We start from the raw sequence: 18,325 nt of genomic DNA on the forward strand, positions 1-18,325 counted from the left end.
ATACCAACTTCAACTGACCCCCATGTTGGCCCCCAAACCACTATGTGGAGGCTTTGCCACAGAGGCCTAGGCCATTTTCTTAAGTCCAAGCACATGTACAGCCTCCTCTCAAGCAGGTTTCCTGTTCTGCTCAAGGAAAGTTATTTGTGCCCCATATTGTGAAGAGGAAAGAGGCCTTTGATATTCCGAGAGCTTTACCTCTAAAAATAAGAACTTTGACCTCTGATTTTGGCCATTTAAGAGTTCGCTCTCCTGACTTTTAGGGAATAATTCATGCCTTCTCATACGAGTCTCATAATATTCCCAAGAGAGTTCAACCATGTCATGGAGCTTTCAACCCTGTTTTATAAGAATTTGTTTCTCGAGGCAATTCCAGGGGGAGGAAAGCAATGAAAAATGAGTTCTTTCCCATAACACACTGATTTCTGAGGGTAGTGTTCACCTTGGAAGGACTCTTTGTGAGGGCAGTAGAGCAGCTCACCTCAGGAGCCTGGAGACCTGATGACACACAATACTGACCTCCTCAGACAGCAGATGCAGGACAGGAAGGCTGAGGGCTCTGTCTGATATTCCTCTCTGCCACTACATCCCTTCAGGAACTCCTGAAGATCCGTCTCAGGAAATCCATTCTGTTGGTATTTCTTTAAAAAGTACACAGTATTGTTACCTTATTTAAAGAGCATGAGAACTTGCTCCTTTTGTCAACAAACCAAACCCACCTTTGCGAAAATAAAATTCTCCCACATTGCTAGCTCAGATCCAAGAACTGATATTAACAATGATGAATCAATCTGTCAGTCCCAGAATGCCAAGGCAGGGCCACCATGGAACAGAGAACAATCCAAAGGAAATCTCCAGAACGAAAGCCAGGGTGAGGCAGGGGAGGGGTATGTTGATAAACGAAATAAAGGGAATAGTCAAAAGTCTAAACTTTTAATGCTAATGCAAGACCAGATAAGCCCTCCCCTTCCACTCACTGCCAATGTAGAGTCTGCCCGCGAAGTAATCGGTATTTCCTCTACTTTTATGGAAGATGGTCACTTAGTGGGGCAGAAAGCAGTAGGTTCTTTCAAGCAGACCCAAAGACCCTGAGACCCCACCCTTCACACTTAGTGAGGTCATCTACCATGTCACTAAGGCTTGGTCCACTCACAGGGACACTGCCACATCGAAAACAAGAACCCACAGGACAAAATTGTGTAGCAATTCTCTCTATATGCCCAGCTCTGCTACTAGAGCCAACCACCCATTCCCACATGAAAATGAATCTCCCCACGCACAAAAAAAAAAAAAACTGCTCAGGAGGATTTCCAATGGATTAGCTTCTTCTGAGTTAGTCTGAGAAGGTTCAAGAAGAGGACAACACCCCAAGACACTGATGCAGCACCCTGGCCCTGAAACAGGATTTTCTGAGCACGACTGTCTGCTGTGGAGAGACCACCACCCAAGGCAACAGAGTTTCCTTCAAAATACAAATGAGCTAAATGGACCCAGATGGAAAGGATACAGAACCCTGATTTTCCTTGTTGCTAGGTGACCAGGTGTCGGTCAGAAGAGGTGAGCAAAACTGCTGTGGAAAGCCTGGGTCTCTTTTACGGTTAGCTTCTCGGTGAATTCCTGCCACCTCCAGGGTCCTGCCCCCACTTCCCCTTCTCCCTCTTCCCTGTTTCCCTTGATCCAATGCCATCAGAGAGTGTGCAGGGAGGGGACAAAGTCCCAGGTTGTTGGCTTGAGGTTTTTATTTTCTTCTCCTTTATTAATATGTGCAGTATGTGTGTGTGCACATAGGTTTGAGTGGGCATGTCTGTGCATTGGGAAGATAGGAAGCTAAACAGCTACACAAGCCTTAGCTTTCATAATTTAAAGGAAACCTGCACCTATCATCCAGTGTACAGGTGTGCCAATATCTGGACAGTTGTCATAGTGGTGGTCACCCCTTATCACTGAATCTTACCGCTCAAAGCCTAAGTTCCAGGACCGGCAGGTACTCTGTCATTGCTGAGACCAACAGCCCAACTACGTGATTCACCAAACTCAGCCTGTCTCTTTCCCACCACACCTGCAAGTCAATCCACCCTGATCTGGGTGATAGGCACAGTGTCCTAAATGCATACTTAAAATTAACCTCTAACATCCAACAAGTTTCTTTTCTACAAAACCTCTAATTTTAAGTAAAATGTGGTATTTTTAAGTGAGCAAACATGTAGTATTTTCCCATGTTCTACTCAACACAAAATTTGCAGGGGTTTTTTTTTGGGGGGGGTGCGGGGCAGGAAACATTGATCATTCCTTACCTTAATGGTGTCATAAGAATCTGTAATAAGTGCGATGAAAAGGCTGAGAATCATATATATAAAAAGGCTGATGAAGGAATATAAATAGAGGCGGCTGAACAGCCACACCATGATGCTCTTCTGCTGGATTTGAGCAAAGGTTGCAAACATGTCGTCACCATTGATCAGAGAAAACAGACACTCAGAAACTGTATTCAGGGCCACAAACTGAAGGGGGGAAACCAAAATTAGTTTTGGAGACACAGTATCCAAAAAAGGCAGAGAAACATCTAGTTAGCGTGTTTTGTTGAAGCTGTTGTTGTCATTATTATTATGAGTAACATTCATTTTAAGACATCTGGAATACCACAGGTAGAAAAACGTTAGCCAAAAGTGCCCTCCACACGCCCAAAGACAATCTCTTGACATTTCCCTCAGTGTTTTCCTATGCAGTTGTTATAGATTTGTCATCATATCAGCTAACAATTTCGGATCCTGATTTTTTTTTCTACTTAACTTCATCTTATGGTATTCACATTTAAAGAACATTCATTATACAACAAGACCATTCCTTGAAAATGTCAAATTTAACTATTTCCCTGTCAGTGGACATCCCAATAATGTTTGCTATTATAAAGTACAAAGTAATGAACATTTCTAAGCATAGGTTTTTTTTTCCGGTTATTGGGTCTAAACAATGAACATTTTTAAGGCTACAATGTGCCAGGCTTCTTTCTGAAAGAACTGTAGCAACTATATTCTACAATCAGCAAAGACGGAAGTGCCTGAGACAGTACTGAGTTGAAGAAAATTTTGCTAAGTAAGTGGTTTCACTGTCGCCTCTCCAACCGTGGGGTCCTGGTAATTTTAGCACGTTAAAAACTAAAAATTATCAGGAGTGGGAACATATCGAAGGATGAATGATCATGGCTAATGCCTTCCAGGGGCTCCCAAGCTAACAGTGGACAGGCCACGACCAAGATTTCGTATAGCACTGCGTGGGAGAGCTGGGGTGGGCTGTATAAGAAAAGTGATCCTCAGAACCAGGGCCTGACGACTGAGCAGTTGACCAGTGAGAGGAAAAAGGGAAGGATTGCTCAGTGAATAAGAGGGAAATATAGTGCTGAGCCTACGAAGTGGCTGGAAAGGCGTGTCTGTGCCACGCTGCAAAGGGCTTTGTTTGGTTTTCCACATACTTCAAACTAATACAGGCCATAACCAGAAACTAGTAAAAAATTTCAACCAGAAGAGTGACATGACCGGATGTTTCTAAAGGGTTACCATGCATATAGAATGGAGAAAGCCCAGGGCAGGGATGCCCAGGAGGGGTGAGTGCAGGAGCCCAGGTTTTCAAGGAGTCCAGGTGAGACTGGAAAAGGAGGGAACCGAAGAGAAAATAAGTCTGCTAGGGAAAGGGACTTCTGGTGAACACAGTTTCAGACAAGGTGGGTTTGAGGTGCCAGGTAGATATGCTGACATGAGGTAGAATACCACTGGAATCCTGCAGCCAGCCATCCTGACCTAAGTGGTTGACAAACTCCTGCCACATCGACTAAAAAATAAATAGCAGGTGCTTAATAAACTAACATCTCTAGAGCCAAAGGGTTAACACTAGATTAATGTGAAAAGCTCCTAACTAAGGAACAATACTGACCTGATAGGCAAAAGATGATACGGTTTTCAGAAACACGGAACAAGCGACTATAGAGTTTTGACCCAAATTCTGTCATTAGCGGTGGGGGCCATATGTCCATTAAGTCATTGTGGCTTTGGGGACAGCTAAGTCCCTGATGAATGTCTGTCTATGGGACATCACCACTTGGAAGCTGTGGTACTGCTTCACATGCAACAAAACTTCCTACTATCTTTACCCGGAAAATGGCTTTCCTTCCAAATTTCCCTATTTCTCTCAGTGATTTCAGTCTCCTACCAAAGAAACATTTACTCCAAAATAATCAAGTACTTAAGACTGTGTGTTGAATTAATTAATCTCCCCCTCTCTTCAATCTTCTAAGGTGTATCTGCTCCTCTGATGTTTCTCTGACCCAGTCAGATGCCAACATATTAGATGCCAACACTTATATCAAGGTTACTATAGAAATCTCCAAGGAAGCCTTCTTCACTCCAACCTCTTCATCTTCCAGTTCAAGCTGGAGTAAAGTCTAAACTTCACATAATAGAGCCTTCTGGTCATTTCTCTTGCTTGAGAATATACAAAGTTGGATGCAAAGCAAAAATCCAAACCAAGAAGACTGGGAGAAGTTCGTCCTTCACGTGGCCTCCTTCCGTCTCCTCATTGTCAATATTACCTCGTGCTTTTCTCCTTTCACAGCACCAGACCTATCTCTCCATCTTTTCCTCACGAAGTTTGTTCTTTTCTTCTGTGTCCAACTAAGCCAATGTTGAAGGACTAGTTCAAACTCTACCTCAAGACAGACTGCCTTGGCAGCAGCACCAGTCCCTTCCCCATATCAGTAAGAAGCACAGTGTAAGCTACCGGTTTGTCTTCTAACTGGTCTTGAACACACTTCTCCATTCCCCAATTGGACAGCAAACACCATGTCTGTCCCTCCCTGCTCCATTTGTAACCAAGGCAGAGGACACAAACATACTCCAGACAGGGACCATGCCCACCTTTACTGCATCAGCAAAAACTCCAAAGAACTAAAGTTGCTCCCTAGAGACCTGGTGAGGACATCCAGTTGAGCAAATCACAAGAGTATGCAGATTACTTAACAGAAAAACAGGCAGTTCTCAGCACAAATATTTTCCGTTCCCACTGTTAGCCTTCAGACAATGAAGTGAAAGCTAGTTTCCAGGGACATCAATTACAACTCTGACAGCACTACTCAAATTTCATATTTCTCATAATTTCTTTTGGAATCTGGCCAATTCCTTTCTTTAAGTTCAAGAAGCCCTAACAGTCTGTGTCTCAGGTTTCAGAACCACAAATAGCCCATTTGTCAGTACTTTCCTCCATTTGTCAGTATTCATTCCTCAGTTTTCTATGCAGTGGCTTAGTATCAGTCTAGACACAATACCTGTCTCAACATTAACGTTCTTCGCAACCATTATACCTCCCTCTCCTCTACGCAGGTGAGATTTAGTTTAACCCACCAAAAACTTAAAACAGAGACCTGATAAAGGTAAATAACTGGTACATACCCTGTCATTTTTTACCACAGAAGCAGCTGTGAACCAGAGTCAGTGTCCGTGGCCAAAATCCATGGTGGAAGTAAACATTAAAAGTAGCCAGGGTAAGGAGAATAAAGCCCTAACGTGCTTTCAGTCTAGAAGGACTGCACTCATAGGGACTCTCTTTCTTGTTCATTCAACAAACTTGTTGGGTGTCTACCATGTTCTGTGCACCATGTTGAATGTGGGTAATGCAAAGAGCAATAAGCCACAGTCATGGCCCTCCAAGAACTCAGTCTTGAAGAACCTGACAATGCTTGGTGCACAGTAGGCACTGAATAAATATTAAATGGGCATTTCCACTAAGAGCCTCCATCAATTCTATGGGGCCACAGTCAGAACCCAAGCATTTGTTCCACACGTGAAAGAACTTTCATTTGAATGAAAACGAAGCCTGCGATGTCTTATGTCAGAGAATGACATAAATATTTTGCTTTAAGAGCTGGTGCTAAGAACCTCATGCAACATTTGGGCACAATGTTTTAACTGGCTAACCGTCCTTTTGAATAAGAGAGGTGCTTGGCTCAAACTAGAGGCCGTGCAAACATGAAGACATAGTACTAGTTCTGCCAAACTTGTACCCATGTCAGCAAAGACCAACAATTTTTCAATGCCTTCGTCTTCTCACTTGTAAAATGGGGACAAGGCAAGACCATAACTTAGTCCTCACAGCAAAAATGCCCTCTGGAAACGTAAAAGCCCACATTAGAGTAATGCTCTTCCAAAACTCATCTTGAATTATTAAACATCAACGGTCTCTAGCCTTCTGTGTCCAGACATTTTGAAAGGGTGCTGTGCCAAAGTCCATTAGTGCTAGAATCAGCACCGGCAGGACACTTCTCATATCTTTATTTTCTTTCAGTTGAACCACTGAAATCCAAGATCTCTCAGGAAAACAGGAAGCTAAAATGTACTCCTGTTGCCAAACAGCAGGGCCAAACTCTAGTTTTCCTGATAGCTTTTCTTTAGAGTGGTTTGTTTGTTTGTTTGTTTGTTTAAAGAAAGAGTTAGCATGCACACCCAAGGTTGCTATGATTCTACACCCTAGAAAATGCTTGCTGGGTTCCCCAGCTTTTGAAGGCTTCAGGTAATACTGATTCAACAGTTACCAGCAGAACCTGACCATTTTGACAGTTTGGATTAATTTGAAGGGAGGAGTGCAAGGGGAAATAAACATTTCTAACTTCAGATTCAAAGGAGAAGCAATCTGGAGAAGAAACGCACTTTTTGTCTTTTCTCCCTCCACTGATGAGTGTATTCACTGAATTAATTTACCCATGCATTTCCCCAGTTTATCAGCTTGGCTAGAGATGGGAGATAGATTCCATAAACAGACCTGCTTACAAAGCTCTAGAGACAGCCCTTTTATCCCTGTGCTACTCTGGGGGAGAAGTGGAAGGCCGACATGGAGTTAGAAACACAAGACAAGAGGAACAACATCCAATACGGTAGCCACAGTCACATGTGACTACTGAGCACCTGATATATAGCTAGTCCAAACTGAGATGTGCTGTCAGGATAAAATATATACCAGATTTGAAAACATAGTACAAAAAAAAAAAAACCCCCAAAAAAACGGGGGGGGTGTGAATGTAAAATATCTGTGTTTTATAGTGAGTACATGCTGAAGTCATAAGTAATATTTGGATATACTAGGTTAAATAAAATATATATAATTAAAATCAATTTTATCCGTTTTGGGTTTTTTTTTAATTTTTTGAGTGTGGCTACTAGAAAATTTTAAAGTCTACATGTGGCTCTCATTTGTATCTCTCGTTATATTTTTATTGGGTCATGCTGGTTGAGAGCATCCCAATCTCACCTGAATCCTTTAAGAGGACAGAATTGAATGTATGAAAGTGCAGTCAGATCACAAAGCAAATAGCATCACTTCCCACACGGTGACCCTGACACAGTTGAGAGAAATAAGACTGATTGTGTGGCTCTCTTCTCATAGTTCATCTAGTCTTGGGTCAAACTAATGTCCTTTTGTAGTCTGTGTTAGACAGTACCAAGAAAAGCCCTACTGGGTATTGGTCAAAGCATGTGTATTGGGGTCAGGAGGACCTGGGTGTGAGTCCTATCTTTGCCATTTGCTAGCTGTGTAGCTTCAGGAAAATTATCTAACATATTAAGATCTGTTTTCTGTAAAAAGATAGTATTTCCCCATCGGATGACTGGGAGGGTTAACTAGCAAGAGACTTAAAGAACTTGGGCACCGTATCTATCTAGCACATAACAGTCGAGAGTGGCAGCTATATTAGTAAAATTCAAGCAACATTATCTGAGCACCTTCCAGAACAACGATGGGGTAGGGGAGATGAAGGGAAATGGAGATAGGACCACTTGTCTTGGAGCCTTGGAGCCAGTGAATTAAAGCTGAAATCCTTAAACTCGATATTTATTCTACACAGTGCAACACTGCCCTCTAGTGACAAAAGTTTGGAGAAGCATGCAGCGCGTGAGGCGAGTAAAGAAGAAAAATGTAAATTTCCCTGGGCACTGACAGTGAGTTCTCCAGATCAGAGAGATCATAACAAAGAACAATTTTTACTCATGAGTCACCTTTAAAGCAGTGGCATGGAATTGGAAAAGCAATAAGATTATCAAGATTTACTCTTAACCCAGAGAGTGTCACTTTGTTAATCATACAGTTTCTCAAACAGGAAAACAGTAATTCTCTTTGGACATATTAAATGTAACACTTAAAGAGGAGAAAGCCAAATTAGTAGGGTATATTTCAGTAGGACAACACAGAAAGTTTGAGCTTTGTGGGTTGATTGCTTACTTTTTGTGAACTGTTTAAAAACCAGATTTGGTTACGGGTATCAAGGCCAAAACTTAAGGCTGAGCTGTTAGACCAAGCCTCATGTAATCCTCTGCATGTTTACCTCGTTTCTTCTTGCAAAGCACCTAAGCCAAGATAACAGTACCCTGGGCTGTTGTGGAGATTAAACGGCATGACAGAAAGGCTTAGCACAGTGCCTAACACACAGTGTTGGCTGCTGTTAAGTTTATTTTTTGTTGTTTCGGTTGTCCCAATGGCCAGAGGCCCATGGGAGAAAAAAACTACAAGATGCAATAACTCCTTTTACTTTTTTGGTTTGAAAACAAGGCCTACCTTGTTTTCATTTCCTGATATTTCTACCAATCAACGTTATCATTTTAAAACAAGAACATCGCAGCATAACTTTGATGACCCTGAGATTATGATGCTGACTGAAGCCCAGTAATAATTTAGAATCCAGATACTGATCTTTAATAAGGTGCAAAAATGGTGCTGTCATCGAAACCACCTATAAAGACAAGATGTGTTATCGTTTTAATCATAAACCTAATATGGTCTTTTCTGGGCACTCTCCTCAATTAATTTGGATGAAAACCCTAATACTTTAAGTTAGAAAGATTTTGTAATACTTTTCCTCATTGAATTTTCATTTTTATTAAACTTATCTCATGTCCAAACATTTTTTATTTGATGATGAGCTGGGTTAATAGTTGTCCCCGTAAGCGAGTCCCAGACAACTATGAAACACGCTCTCTAGTCTCTTGCAGTAGTTTCAATATCCTGAAAAGGAGAAGGAAACCGATGCAAAGATAAGGACGGGCTTATCGGCGTCATAGGCACGTGCTGGAGGAAAGTGGAAAGAAGGACAGTGCTGGAAACCCACTTCGAAGGGTCTCAAACGCCTACTTTGCAGAAGGAAGCGTCAGGGCCACACACCTTGTTATGATATGGTCCTAAGACAATCCAGCCACAGAAGGTGTAGCCCAGGTAGATCATCCCAGCACAGGCGCAGAAGCGAAGAACTTTGGGCAGTGAGGCTTGCATTGTTAAAATGAGCACCTGGAAAAGGTAACGGAAGAGGGGAAATTAAAATGGAGCTTACTAGAACCCAAAGAAGAAGTGAATTTCCATCGCAGTGCCACCAGCCAATGCCATATCCTTACATTATATTTTTGGAAGTAACCCAGGTATCTGATAACTCCAACCCAGACAAGGAGAGTAGAGGTCCCGAGCAAAATGCTGCACAGATCGTAATTTGTGAGATTCTAAGGAATGAAAAAACAGACATATGAGTACAATCCTCTGCTCCTCTCGGCTTACTAACCTCACTTAAGTTGATTGGGAAAGGATGGACTGCCTGCCTCTCTACAGGTGATACAAGAATTTATAAACTGAAGGAGAAAACGAATCAGCAGACTTCCAAATGGGGTCCTCATTTCCTTTCGGTGTTTCAATTGGTTGAGCTGATTTTTGTTGTCGTTGCTCAAATAATATCCTGAAATAGAAAATGCACTTACCACTGACCGAGGCCTTCAAGAATACAAACCAATGGTGTTGATTAAACATGAAACGATACCATTCAGCTACTTCTGAAAGAATGCTCAAACATGATTTGTTCACACAGTCCCTGCTCTCAAGGATTTCTAAGTCTAATTGAGCAGACAAACACACAAACACGATTCCACTGTAATATGCTAAGTGCGATGAGAGACACCGCGCCTGGCTTATCACACAGGGCTTCCCATGCGCGGAGCTGGGTCTGGCGCGCAGGCTGGGCAAGCGCACGGCAGACGAAGGCTGAACAAACCTGAGAGCGGGCAAGATGTCCTAGAGGAGTATCGGTGTGTCAGTGGGAGCTACGATGGGAGAGGGAGGCAGAGCTAGATGACAAGGACCCTGGAGGCCACTTCACCTAAAGGGGATCCCGTAAGGCAGAAGGGATTGTAACAGCAAGATAGATGCTTCCAGAAACATTCCCCTGACAGCTGTGTGGATGGAGCTGAGGGGTATAAGCCTGGAGGCAGGACAAGCAACGAGGAGGCTGCTGCAGCAATCCATGCCAGAGAGGAAGTCGGCCTGAAGAAGCCAGAGTCAGTCGAGATGGACAAGAAGGAGGTACTTTAGGGTCAGGAGGTCAAACTGGTGAGATGTCCTGACTGACAGCATCGCATGGAGGGGAGGACAGCTGGGTGGAGGAGGAGTCAAGACTTTGTCCTGAGATTAAGTCAACTAAGTTATACATAGTGTCAGACACCTCGTAGACACTCAAATATTCCTGCCCTCACTCCCATCTGTCAAGAGCACCCATTGGTCATGGATGGTCACCACCGGCTCTTGACATGATTGGTTCATGGGTCTGCGGCTGCTTTTTGCAACTTAAAAAAATTAAGCCCATCCAAACAACCAATCTTCTCAAACTTCAGTTCCTACTCTGAAGATGCTGTCAAGTTTCCTGGGGATATTTACAGGAATATCATCTTCCATAGAACATCAGCTTGCTTATTTTCCCTTCATGAGGAATCAAGTCAGAGGAAGCTTGAATTTTATGGGTGTGAGAAAAAGGAAAACATGAGAATCACACTAGTTTCCACAAGGATTTTCTACCTTAAAGTATGTGAAGTCATCCAGAGAGATAGAAAGAACAACAGATTTCAAAGGGGTTGCCCCTCACCTTGACTTTAATTTCCATTTTCAATATGGATCCAATTATTGTCATTAGGTCGCTGATAATCACCAGGACATACCATCCGTTGATGAACTCCCACTGGTCGGCATCACACACGCGTCGCTTGTACTTCTCCAGGAAGAAATTCAGGAATCTCTGTGGCAAACAGTTTAAAGAGCATTTCTTATAAACCACACTGCCCCCTGGAAGAAGACAAGTGCAAAACTGGGCTCTCCTGTAAAATGATATGGCGTTACCTTTTCCAATTCAAGAGATCCCCTTCAGGGCTGGAGATTATGGCCTACACTTTCCCCCTAATCTACCCGAGCTAGAAGTAAGTATTCAAGTGCTTGCCAAGCAGACTCAAACATTAAATGCTTATGTTCTAACTCCAACATACTCTCGTTGTAAGAGCTAACATATAGTACATTCCAAATACTTTACATACGAGCATTATCAACTCATTCAACCAGACAACATCCTATGACCTGGGCACTATTAGCCGCATCTTCCAGAGGAAGAAACTGAGGCACAAAGAGGCTAAGCCAGGATTTGAGTCTAGGCGTTCCAGCTCCAGAGCGTGTGCTCCCAATGTCCCCACCCGCTTGGCAGAACCAGGACCCTGATCTTGGATCAGAGTATCAAGGGACTTGGGGACAGGGGGAGAGGCAGTAAGAGAAGTGGGTATTTACAAAATAAGCTGACAAAGGTCAAGAAAAAGAGAATGTAGACTATTCCCTCGCTCCACAAATGGGGTTCTGATGACTTCATACACCTGACCCCAGCCTGCATTTACACATATGTCACCCGCCAGTGTAAGGTCTGCGGGGAGCTGGAGTACATATTCACAAGAGCCCTGACAGTAAAAAGGTAACCTGAAACTCAGAGAAGAAGTTTAAAACTATTTTAAAAATACAATAAAGTATTTTATGATTCATTATAACCCATTTACACTGCCTCCCTGTCAAAATGAACTCTGATTTGAAGACAAAAGATGAAACCCACACACGCTATATTCTGTTCTTAAGATCCCCGCTGAAATTACAAGGGTCTCATTTATTCTAGAAACAGTCAGAAGCTTGAGAGCTCACCATTGTGTATCTGTGCTTATTGGCTCAGTTTAAAGCAGGATAATGATCTGATCCCACCTGACACGCCAGGAGTTTTTACTCACCTTCCACACCTCGGGCTGATTAATGTCTGGTAGGGGGGCAATCGCTCAACAGTATCTAATTATTCAAGGGCTCAGAAAGGACAAGCTGACCCAACATCAGGGTCCACTGTTTGGACAAACCCAGGGAGGGGCCAGAAGGGGAGGGAGAAAATTCAAACACCCACTTACCTTTCGTAAACTCAGAGCGAGTACAATGGATCTTGTGCACAGGATAAGAGACGCCAAGCAAATCACAATGACAAATGCATCAAACACCAGGACATACTGAGTATTTTTCTGGACTGAGGAACAAAAGCAGGTTTCACATGTTAGACACATCTTACTTGGGAATAATTTCCAAACGAGATGGCAGTCAAAAAAGGAGTTCAAATGATAAATTCATGAACGTCAGAAACAAATTGCAAGGCACTCATTCAGAAGTCCACAAATAAAGTAAATCATCCCCTGATGTTAAGTGTTATACATTTAAAAACATATGAACTCTTAATAGATGTACTAACAATGAACTCTTAATAGATGTACTAACATGTGTTTATAAATATTTACTATAGAAGAGAATTCAACAGACGGTGGTCCATTTGGGCTCCATTCAAAAGAGGCAAAACTACTGATATACTGAGTTCTTTCACATGAAAGTACAAACATCAAGTTCTCTGTGAAGGAGGAAACAATTTAAAATGCCACCGACTCGGAATCCCCATTTCTGCTTCCCAACCTTACAGTGCGCTGTACCAGCAAAGGGTGCCAATTCAGTAAGCTCTTTTTGCACATGGAGAATTGGAATGGAAGTAAGGAGAGGGGTAATCCGATTTTTGTCTTGGAACACAGTAGCAGTAGCACAGGGAATGAACTGGAGGGAGATGAAGCTGGAACTTTAGCTTCTCTCCAACTTCATGGTATTGTCCCAAATCCCAACCATGGCTCTCCCTTGCTCAGCCCCCTGCCCTCCCCTGCAGTCTCATCACCTGCCAATCACTGTTCTCCCCCCCACCTTCTCTACCCTGAGCCACACTGGTCTTCCTCCTTCCCTGATCCTACCAGGTTCTCTCTCTCTCTCTCTCCTCTCTCTCTCTCTCTCTCTCTCTCTCTCTCTCTCTCTCTCTCTCTCTCTCTCCCCCCCCCCTGCTCAGGGACTTTGCATATGCTGATCCCTCTGCCTGGAACAGCATGCTCCCCATCACATAAGTTGAGATTATTCTTTTTCAGCCTCGGGTTTCAGATTGTATACCTTCCTCTCAAACAGAGTTCCCTAAATCTCCATCTTTATTAGCCCCTCCCCCAATACACTTTCATAGCCCTTTCCACAAGGGTACACATCTATAGCTTCTTTTAACTCTCCTTTGCTTGATGACTACTGTATTTGTAACTAGGTCTTCAAAGACAGCACAACACGAAGCACAGAGACAGTGTAAAACAGGAAAAGGACATGGCCTCTGGGGCCTGAAAAGCTGAGTCTGATCTCGGCTCTGCACTCAGAGCTGAGCATCCTTGGGGATGCTGCCTCAATTTCCTCATCTGAAAAATGGGTAGAATAAAAAATACCTACATCCTAGGGCTGTTGTTAGGATTAAGCAAGCTCATATATGAAAGCACTTGGAACAACCCCAGGTAAATAACAATAGCAAACCCTTATAGTGGTTACAGTGGTATCATTCGATGTCCGTCTTCCCCACTAAATGGGAAGCAGGGACCGTATGTATTTTGTCAACACTGCACTGCCTGTGCTTGGCACACTTCACTATGCTTACAAACGAATGCAGAGACTCCGGGGAACATGAAAAGACCACTGAATAATCTACGTCAGAACTTGTGAAAGTCCAAGCTAAGTTTGAGGCAGAAAGGCACAGAAGAAAGGGCACAACAAAGTGGCGAGAGATGAAGAGAGAATCAACTTGGTCTCCAATGGGACCCAGAGAATAAGGAAGAAAGACCGACCAGGAATGACTCCCGGTTTTCTTGGGGAAACTGAGCTCAGTTCATGACGAGAGAGGTGGCAGCTGAAGCCATGAGTATGGACCCAGTCACTCAGAGAGACCACAGAGAGAAATGTGGACTAGGAAGAGGGGGCAGTTGCATGGGAGAATTAAAAAAAGAAATGAGCTCAGGAACAAGACAAAGGCCAGAGGAGAAGCGAGCAGGACTGGGGACAGGTACCCTTCAGAGGGGTCTAGAGTCAGAGTGCTCCCCAGCGACCTCTCTGCAGGGAAGGCGTTGAAGAGAAAGCCTGCAGTGTTCACAGACTTACTGATAACAGAGACATGAGTGACAGTGGCATGAGTGTCTGTGGGCAAAGTTGCCCAGCCAGTGGGTTATGACCACAGCCAGTGATAAGTGTAATTCTCTGAGCCAATTCTTTAGCATTGTTAAGGTTCAGATGCCTAAGCTACAAAACGCAGGAGTAACTGTACCTGCTTTACGGGCTGTCACGAAACCAGGTGAAACAACCCATGTCAAGTGCTTGTTAGAACCATGCCTAGCACCTGGCACTTACAATTACCTTCAGCCATTGTATCCGTAACTTAAAGTTACTTCAAGATATCAATCACCTAGTGGGTAGGTAAAAAAACAACTTAACTAGACCAGAACCCAAGACCATTGGGGTGGAGTGGGGGGAAGGGACCATGGATTGGGGTAGAGGGGCAGTTCTTGGGAAAATGGGACTGAAAATCTTATGAAATGCAAGGATAGCATCTACTACTTTCCTTTCTGACATATAACTAGAACAAAATCTCTAAGATTGCTTGTAGTGGGGAAAACTGCAGCCCGAGATCTAGAAAGATAAACTGTCCCTCCTAATAGAGAAATCAGTATTGTAGTCTGTTTTAATTTGACTTATTGAGAAGACTAATTTGATGGGCTACAAAAGACATTTTATTAACATCATAATTGCTTTCTTACTCTATTGAAACTATTAATATGTTATTCTCATGGAAACAGGCCCAAAACCTGGGTTTGTAAACACTAGTACAGAGAAATGCCCCTGCCAACCTGGTAGGGAAGCCCCTTACCCCACCCAGTCCTTCCAGGGGCCCTGAGAAGTCCCCACACACCACCACTGCCCATGTGACTCAAACCAGCACTTCCTACACTTACTAAACTCCCTTTCCCTGTGATCACCTATCAATGAGCGGTCCTGCCCACCAATACCTCCCCCAGCCCCTCATACCCAAATTGCTCCTTTCATAAAAGCAAGTTAAAGATTAGTGGCACGCTTGGGGATGAGTATTAGAAGTCATAAAAAGCAACATGCAGTTTCTATGTGAAAATGGACATTTCTTCATATTTTGCCTTCAGATAACATAGGTAATGATGCGAGGAAAAAAAGAAGCCTCAGGTTAAGTACAGAGGGGGCCAAAAAAAAAAGGTATACTCGTTTTAAGAAAGGAAGGCTGTATTAAAATTGTAATACTCAATATATACTGATAACAAAAGATGAATACAAGTCACGTTTGACTTCTGCAATTACAAGAGGTGCTCAAAGTGGTTACCATCAGCATCCAGACACTTCTGATTACAGCGAACTACTGCTTGGGCAACGTTGACCAAAGTGTCCACTTGTATACATTTTTTTGGCACCCCCGCTATATGGATGTGAATGAACGTCAGGACATTTTGGAAATAGCGCAAGGATCCCACCAGATGTCACCCTTGCCCTTGTCCCACTTTCGGTCTCTGCATTTCCCCAAATCCACTGCTATCAATGCACCTGACAGCTCTAGAGACACAGTGGGGAAACCTGCATTTCCCAAGCTAGTTTCCAAACTTCAGCTTTCTAAGGCTTTCAAGTCACACCATTTTATTTTAAATCCGTATTTTCCTGTGTGACAGAATCTGATTTCTTAGGGGGCAGCTCTAGGAGCGTATAAAAATATTAGTGTTTCTCCTCGCTGGCCACAGGAGGGAGCCAGCGCTCCTTTCTTCTTAGTACAGCCAAGGAAACTCTTGCAGTGTTCTAATCTAAGAAGCCCTGCGAGGAGGAGGAAGGAAACCCACTTCCCCCAACATGCTTGACCAACTCGTTCGGTCATAATTTTTCCAAACCATATTTCACATGCGACAAAGGTACGCTTTTTTCACATAAGATAACTGCAACTTATACTTGGGCTTGGAAAAATAGGCATCTGATCTGTGCATTTCTGTGGGAAAGAGGATGTCTGCGGAGGAACAGTAACCACTTTTCACAAAACTAAACCTATCTATTCTGATCAGAGGTTTAAGTTAGTTACTGGAACTCTGAAACCAAAACTTCAAAGTCATGAGGACATGTAGAATTGAAAAGCAACAGGCCACAAACTGAATCAAGTTTTGAACTAACCTAAAATATTGGGTTGTCAGAGAAAAGTCACGATGCATTTTTACAACGAAAAGCATAGAAAAATACATCATGACTTTTCCGACAACCCAATAGTTAGGAACAACAGGTGTTTTACATTTTATTTTGTTCTAATAATCTGGTCAAAGACAAATTCAGTTAAACAAAACTTACAAATTAAAAAATACTGGGGGGGGTGACTGGTTAGCTCAGTTGATTAGAGCACAGTGCTGATAACACCAAGGTTGCTGGTTCAATGCCCGCATGGGCCACTGTGAGCTGTGCCCTCCCTAAAAGAGCCAACTATGCCATTGCAGCATGAAAGCAACGTGTAACCAATGGTGGCTATGGCTGTTCCTCAATAAAATTTAATAACAAAACCAAAACTGACCGCCATCATTCATCCCAAGCCCTCAGGGAGAATGGGTTCTGTGTAGCCCAGTTTAAACTGTTGGTTAAGGGATGTTTTCTGAGTCGTGACTAATTTAAATGACCCAGTGTGCTCTCTGGGCTCTGAGGGCCTTGATCCCTCTGCATTGTCAAAGGCTCAGATCAAAGCATACCTTCTCCAAGAATCATTGCTAGAATTGATTTCTCACTCTACCTAGTCAGAATTAACCTTTGCGTTCTTTACTCTCGGGCCTGTTGTACTGCTACCACTTATGCCAATCCATGACACATTAGAGATTTTATAAGCTTGTTCATCTCCATCACAAAGGCATTTTCTTTCTTTTCCCAGAGTGCCTAGCAATGATGATGTTCCAACTCTTGTCCTCAGTGCTTTGCTTTATGTGCTAACTCACTGAATACACAACCTCCTGGAAGGTAAGTACTGTGTTGTTGGAAAAGTCATGATGTATTTTTTCTATGTTTTTCGCTGCAAAAATGTGTCATGGCTTTTCCAACAACCCAATATATTATTGCCCTCATTTTGCAGAAAAAGATACTGAAACACAGAGAGGTTAAGTAATTTGTCCAAGGTCACAGGCAGAGCAAACAGAACCAAGGCCCAAACCCAGGCATTTTGGCTGCAAAGACTGTGCCCCTAATCTGTGGCCCATGCTGCCTCGCCTAAGAGGTATATAATCAACATTTGCTGAATTGAATCAAAACGCAAGGTTTAGGGAAATGCTTTGCAGAATCTAATGCTCAAGATGTGGTTCTCTGGAGCCCTTTCCTCCTATCACCATCCAAATAAACCATTTCAACACCCCAAGCCCCCAAATAAAATGCTGAAAATCATCCATAATCCACAATGGGCAAGCATATAACAGACTTACCAGATCCAGATATGTTCACCTCTTTACATTCTTCAATGTGAGCATCGCTGTCAAGATAGATTTTGATTTTGCCACTGTGAGCTTTATTGTCAAAGATAATCTGGAGGCACAAATGTATAGAGAGAAGTATGACCCGTTAGATCAGCTCTGCTTAAAATATCAATGGCATCCAAACAGCGTGTTGATCCAAAAACTATACTGAGAAAAATGTCCTCATCCCATGATTCCTTCACACCCTTTCATTATTAATGAAAATACGTGGTCCAAAGGGTGAATATATGAAGTTCTACTGAATTTACATGTGGGTTCAGATGAAACCTAAAGCATAAAGCCAACGAGTCCCAGGAACAAAAAATGAGATTCACCAACCTTTGACATGAGAACACAATGACCTCATTTATTACCCTGAATGGAATTTAAAAGTATTGGCTTCAGCTTAGTCCTTTGGATGTGAAATTCTAGGTCTTCAATAGCCTGGAGATGATTTTTCTGTTTGCCTTAAGTGGCATGCTTTCGGAAGTGACAAAAATTGCTCCAAGGCTGCAGGCTGAATTTGGTTTCCAATTACCCTCCATCTTCCATATTATGTTTCAAAACTTAAAATTTATAAGTGAAATATGCTGAGTGTTTTAAGCAGC

General features: G+C 42.8%; 1 protein-coding gene across 2 annotated transcripts in view; it reads right to left on the reverse strand.

Annotated features, from left to right (window-relative positions):
* The window catches only part of MCOLN2 (mucolipin TRP cation channel 2), a 60,288-nt gene that overhangs the window by 3,544 nt on the left and 38,419 nt on the right, over positions 1-18,325 (reverse strand). For both annotated transcript variants that reach the window (XM_019626420.1, XM_019626421.1), the window contains exons 7-13: positions 17,688-17,787; positions 12,264-12,376; positions 10,928-11,077; positions 9,420-9,521; positions 9,193-9,315; positions 2,295-2,501; positions 520-641 (exon numbers count right to left, since the gene is read on the reverse strand). In XM_019626420.1, coding sequence (XP_019481965.1) covers positions 520-641; positions 2,295-2,501; positions 9,193-9,315; positions 9,420-9,521; positions 10,928-11,077; positions 12,264-12,376; positions 17,688-17,787 — 917 coding nt within the window. The remainder of the gene's footprint in view (positions 1-519; positions 642-2,294; positions 2,502-9,192; positions 9,316-9,419; positions 9,522-10,927; positions 11,078-12,263; positions 12,377-17,687; positions 17,788-18,325) is intronic.

The sequence above is a fragment of the Hipposideros armiger genome, unplaced genomic scaffold, assembly GCF_001890085.2.
Source record: "Hipposideros armiger isolate ML-2016 unplaced genomic scaffold, ASM189008v1 scaffold_675, whole genome shotgun sequence".
Taxonomy (NCBI): domain Eukaryota; kingdom Metazoa; phylum Chordata; class Mammalia; order Chiroptera; family Hipposideridae; genus Hipposideros; species Hipposideros armiger.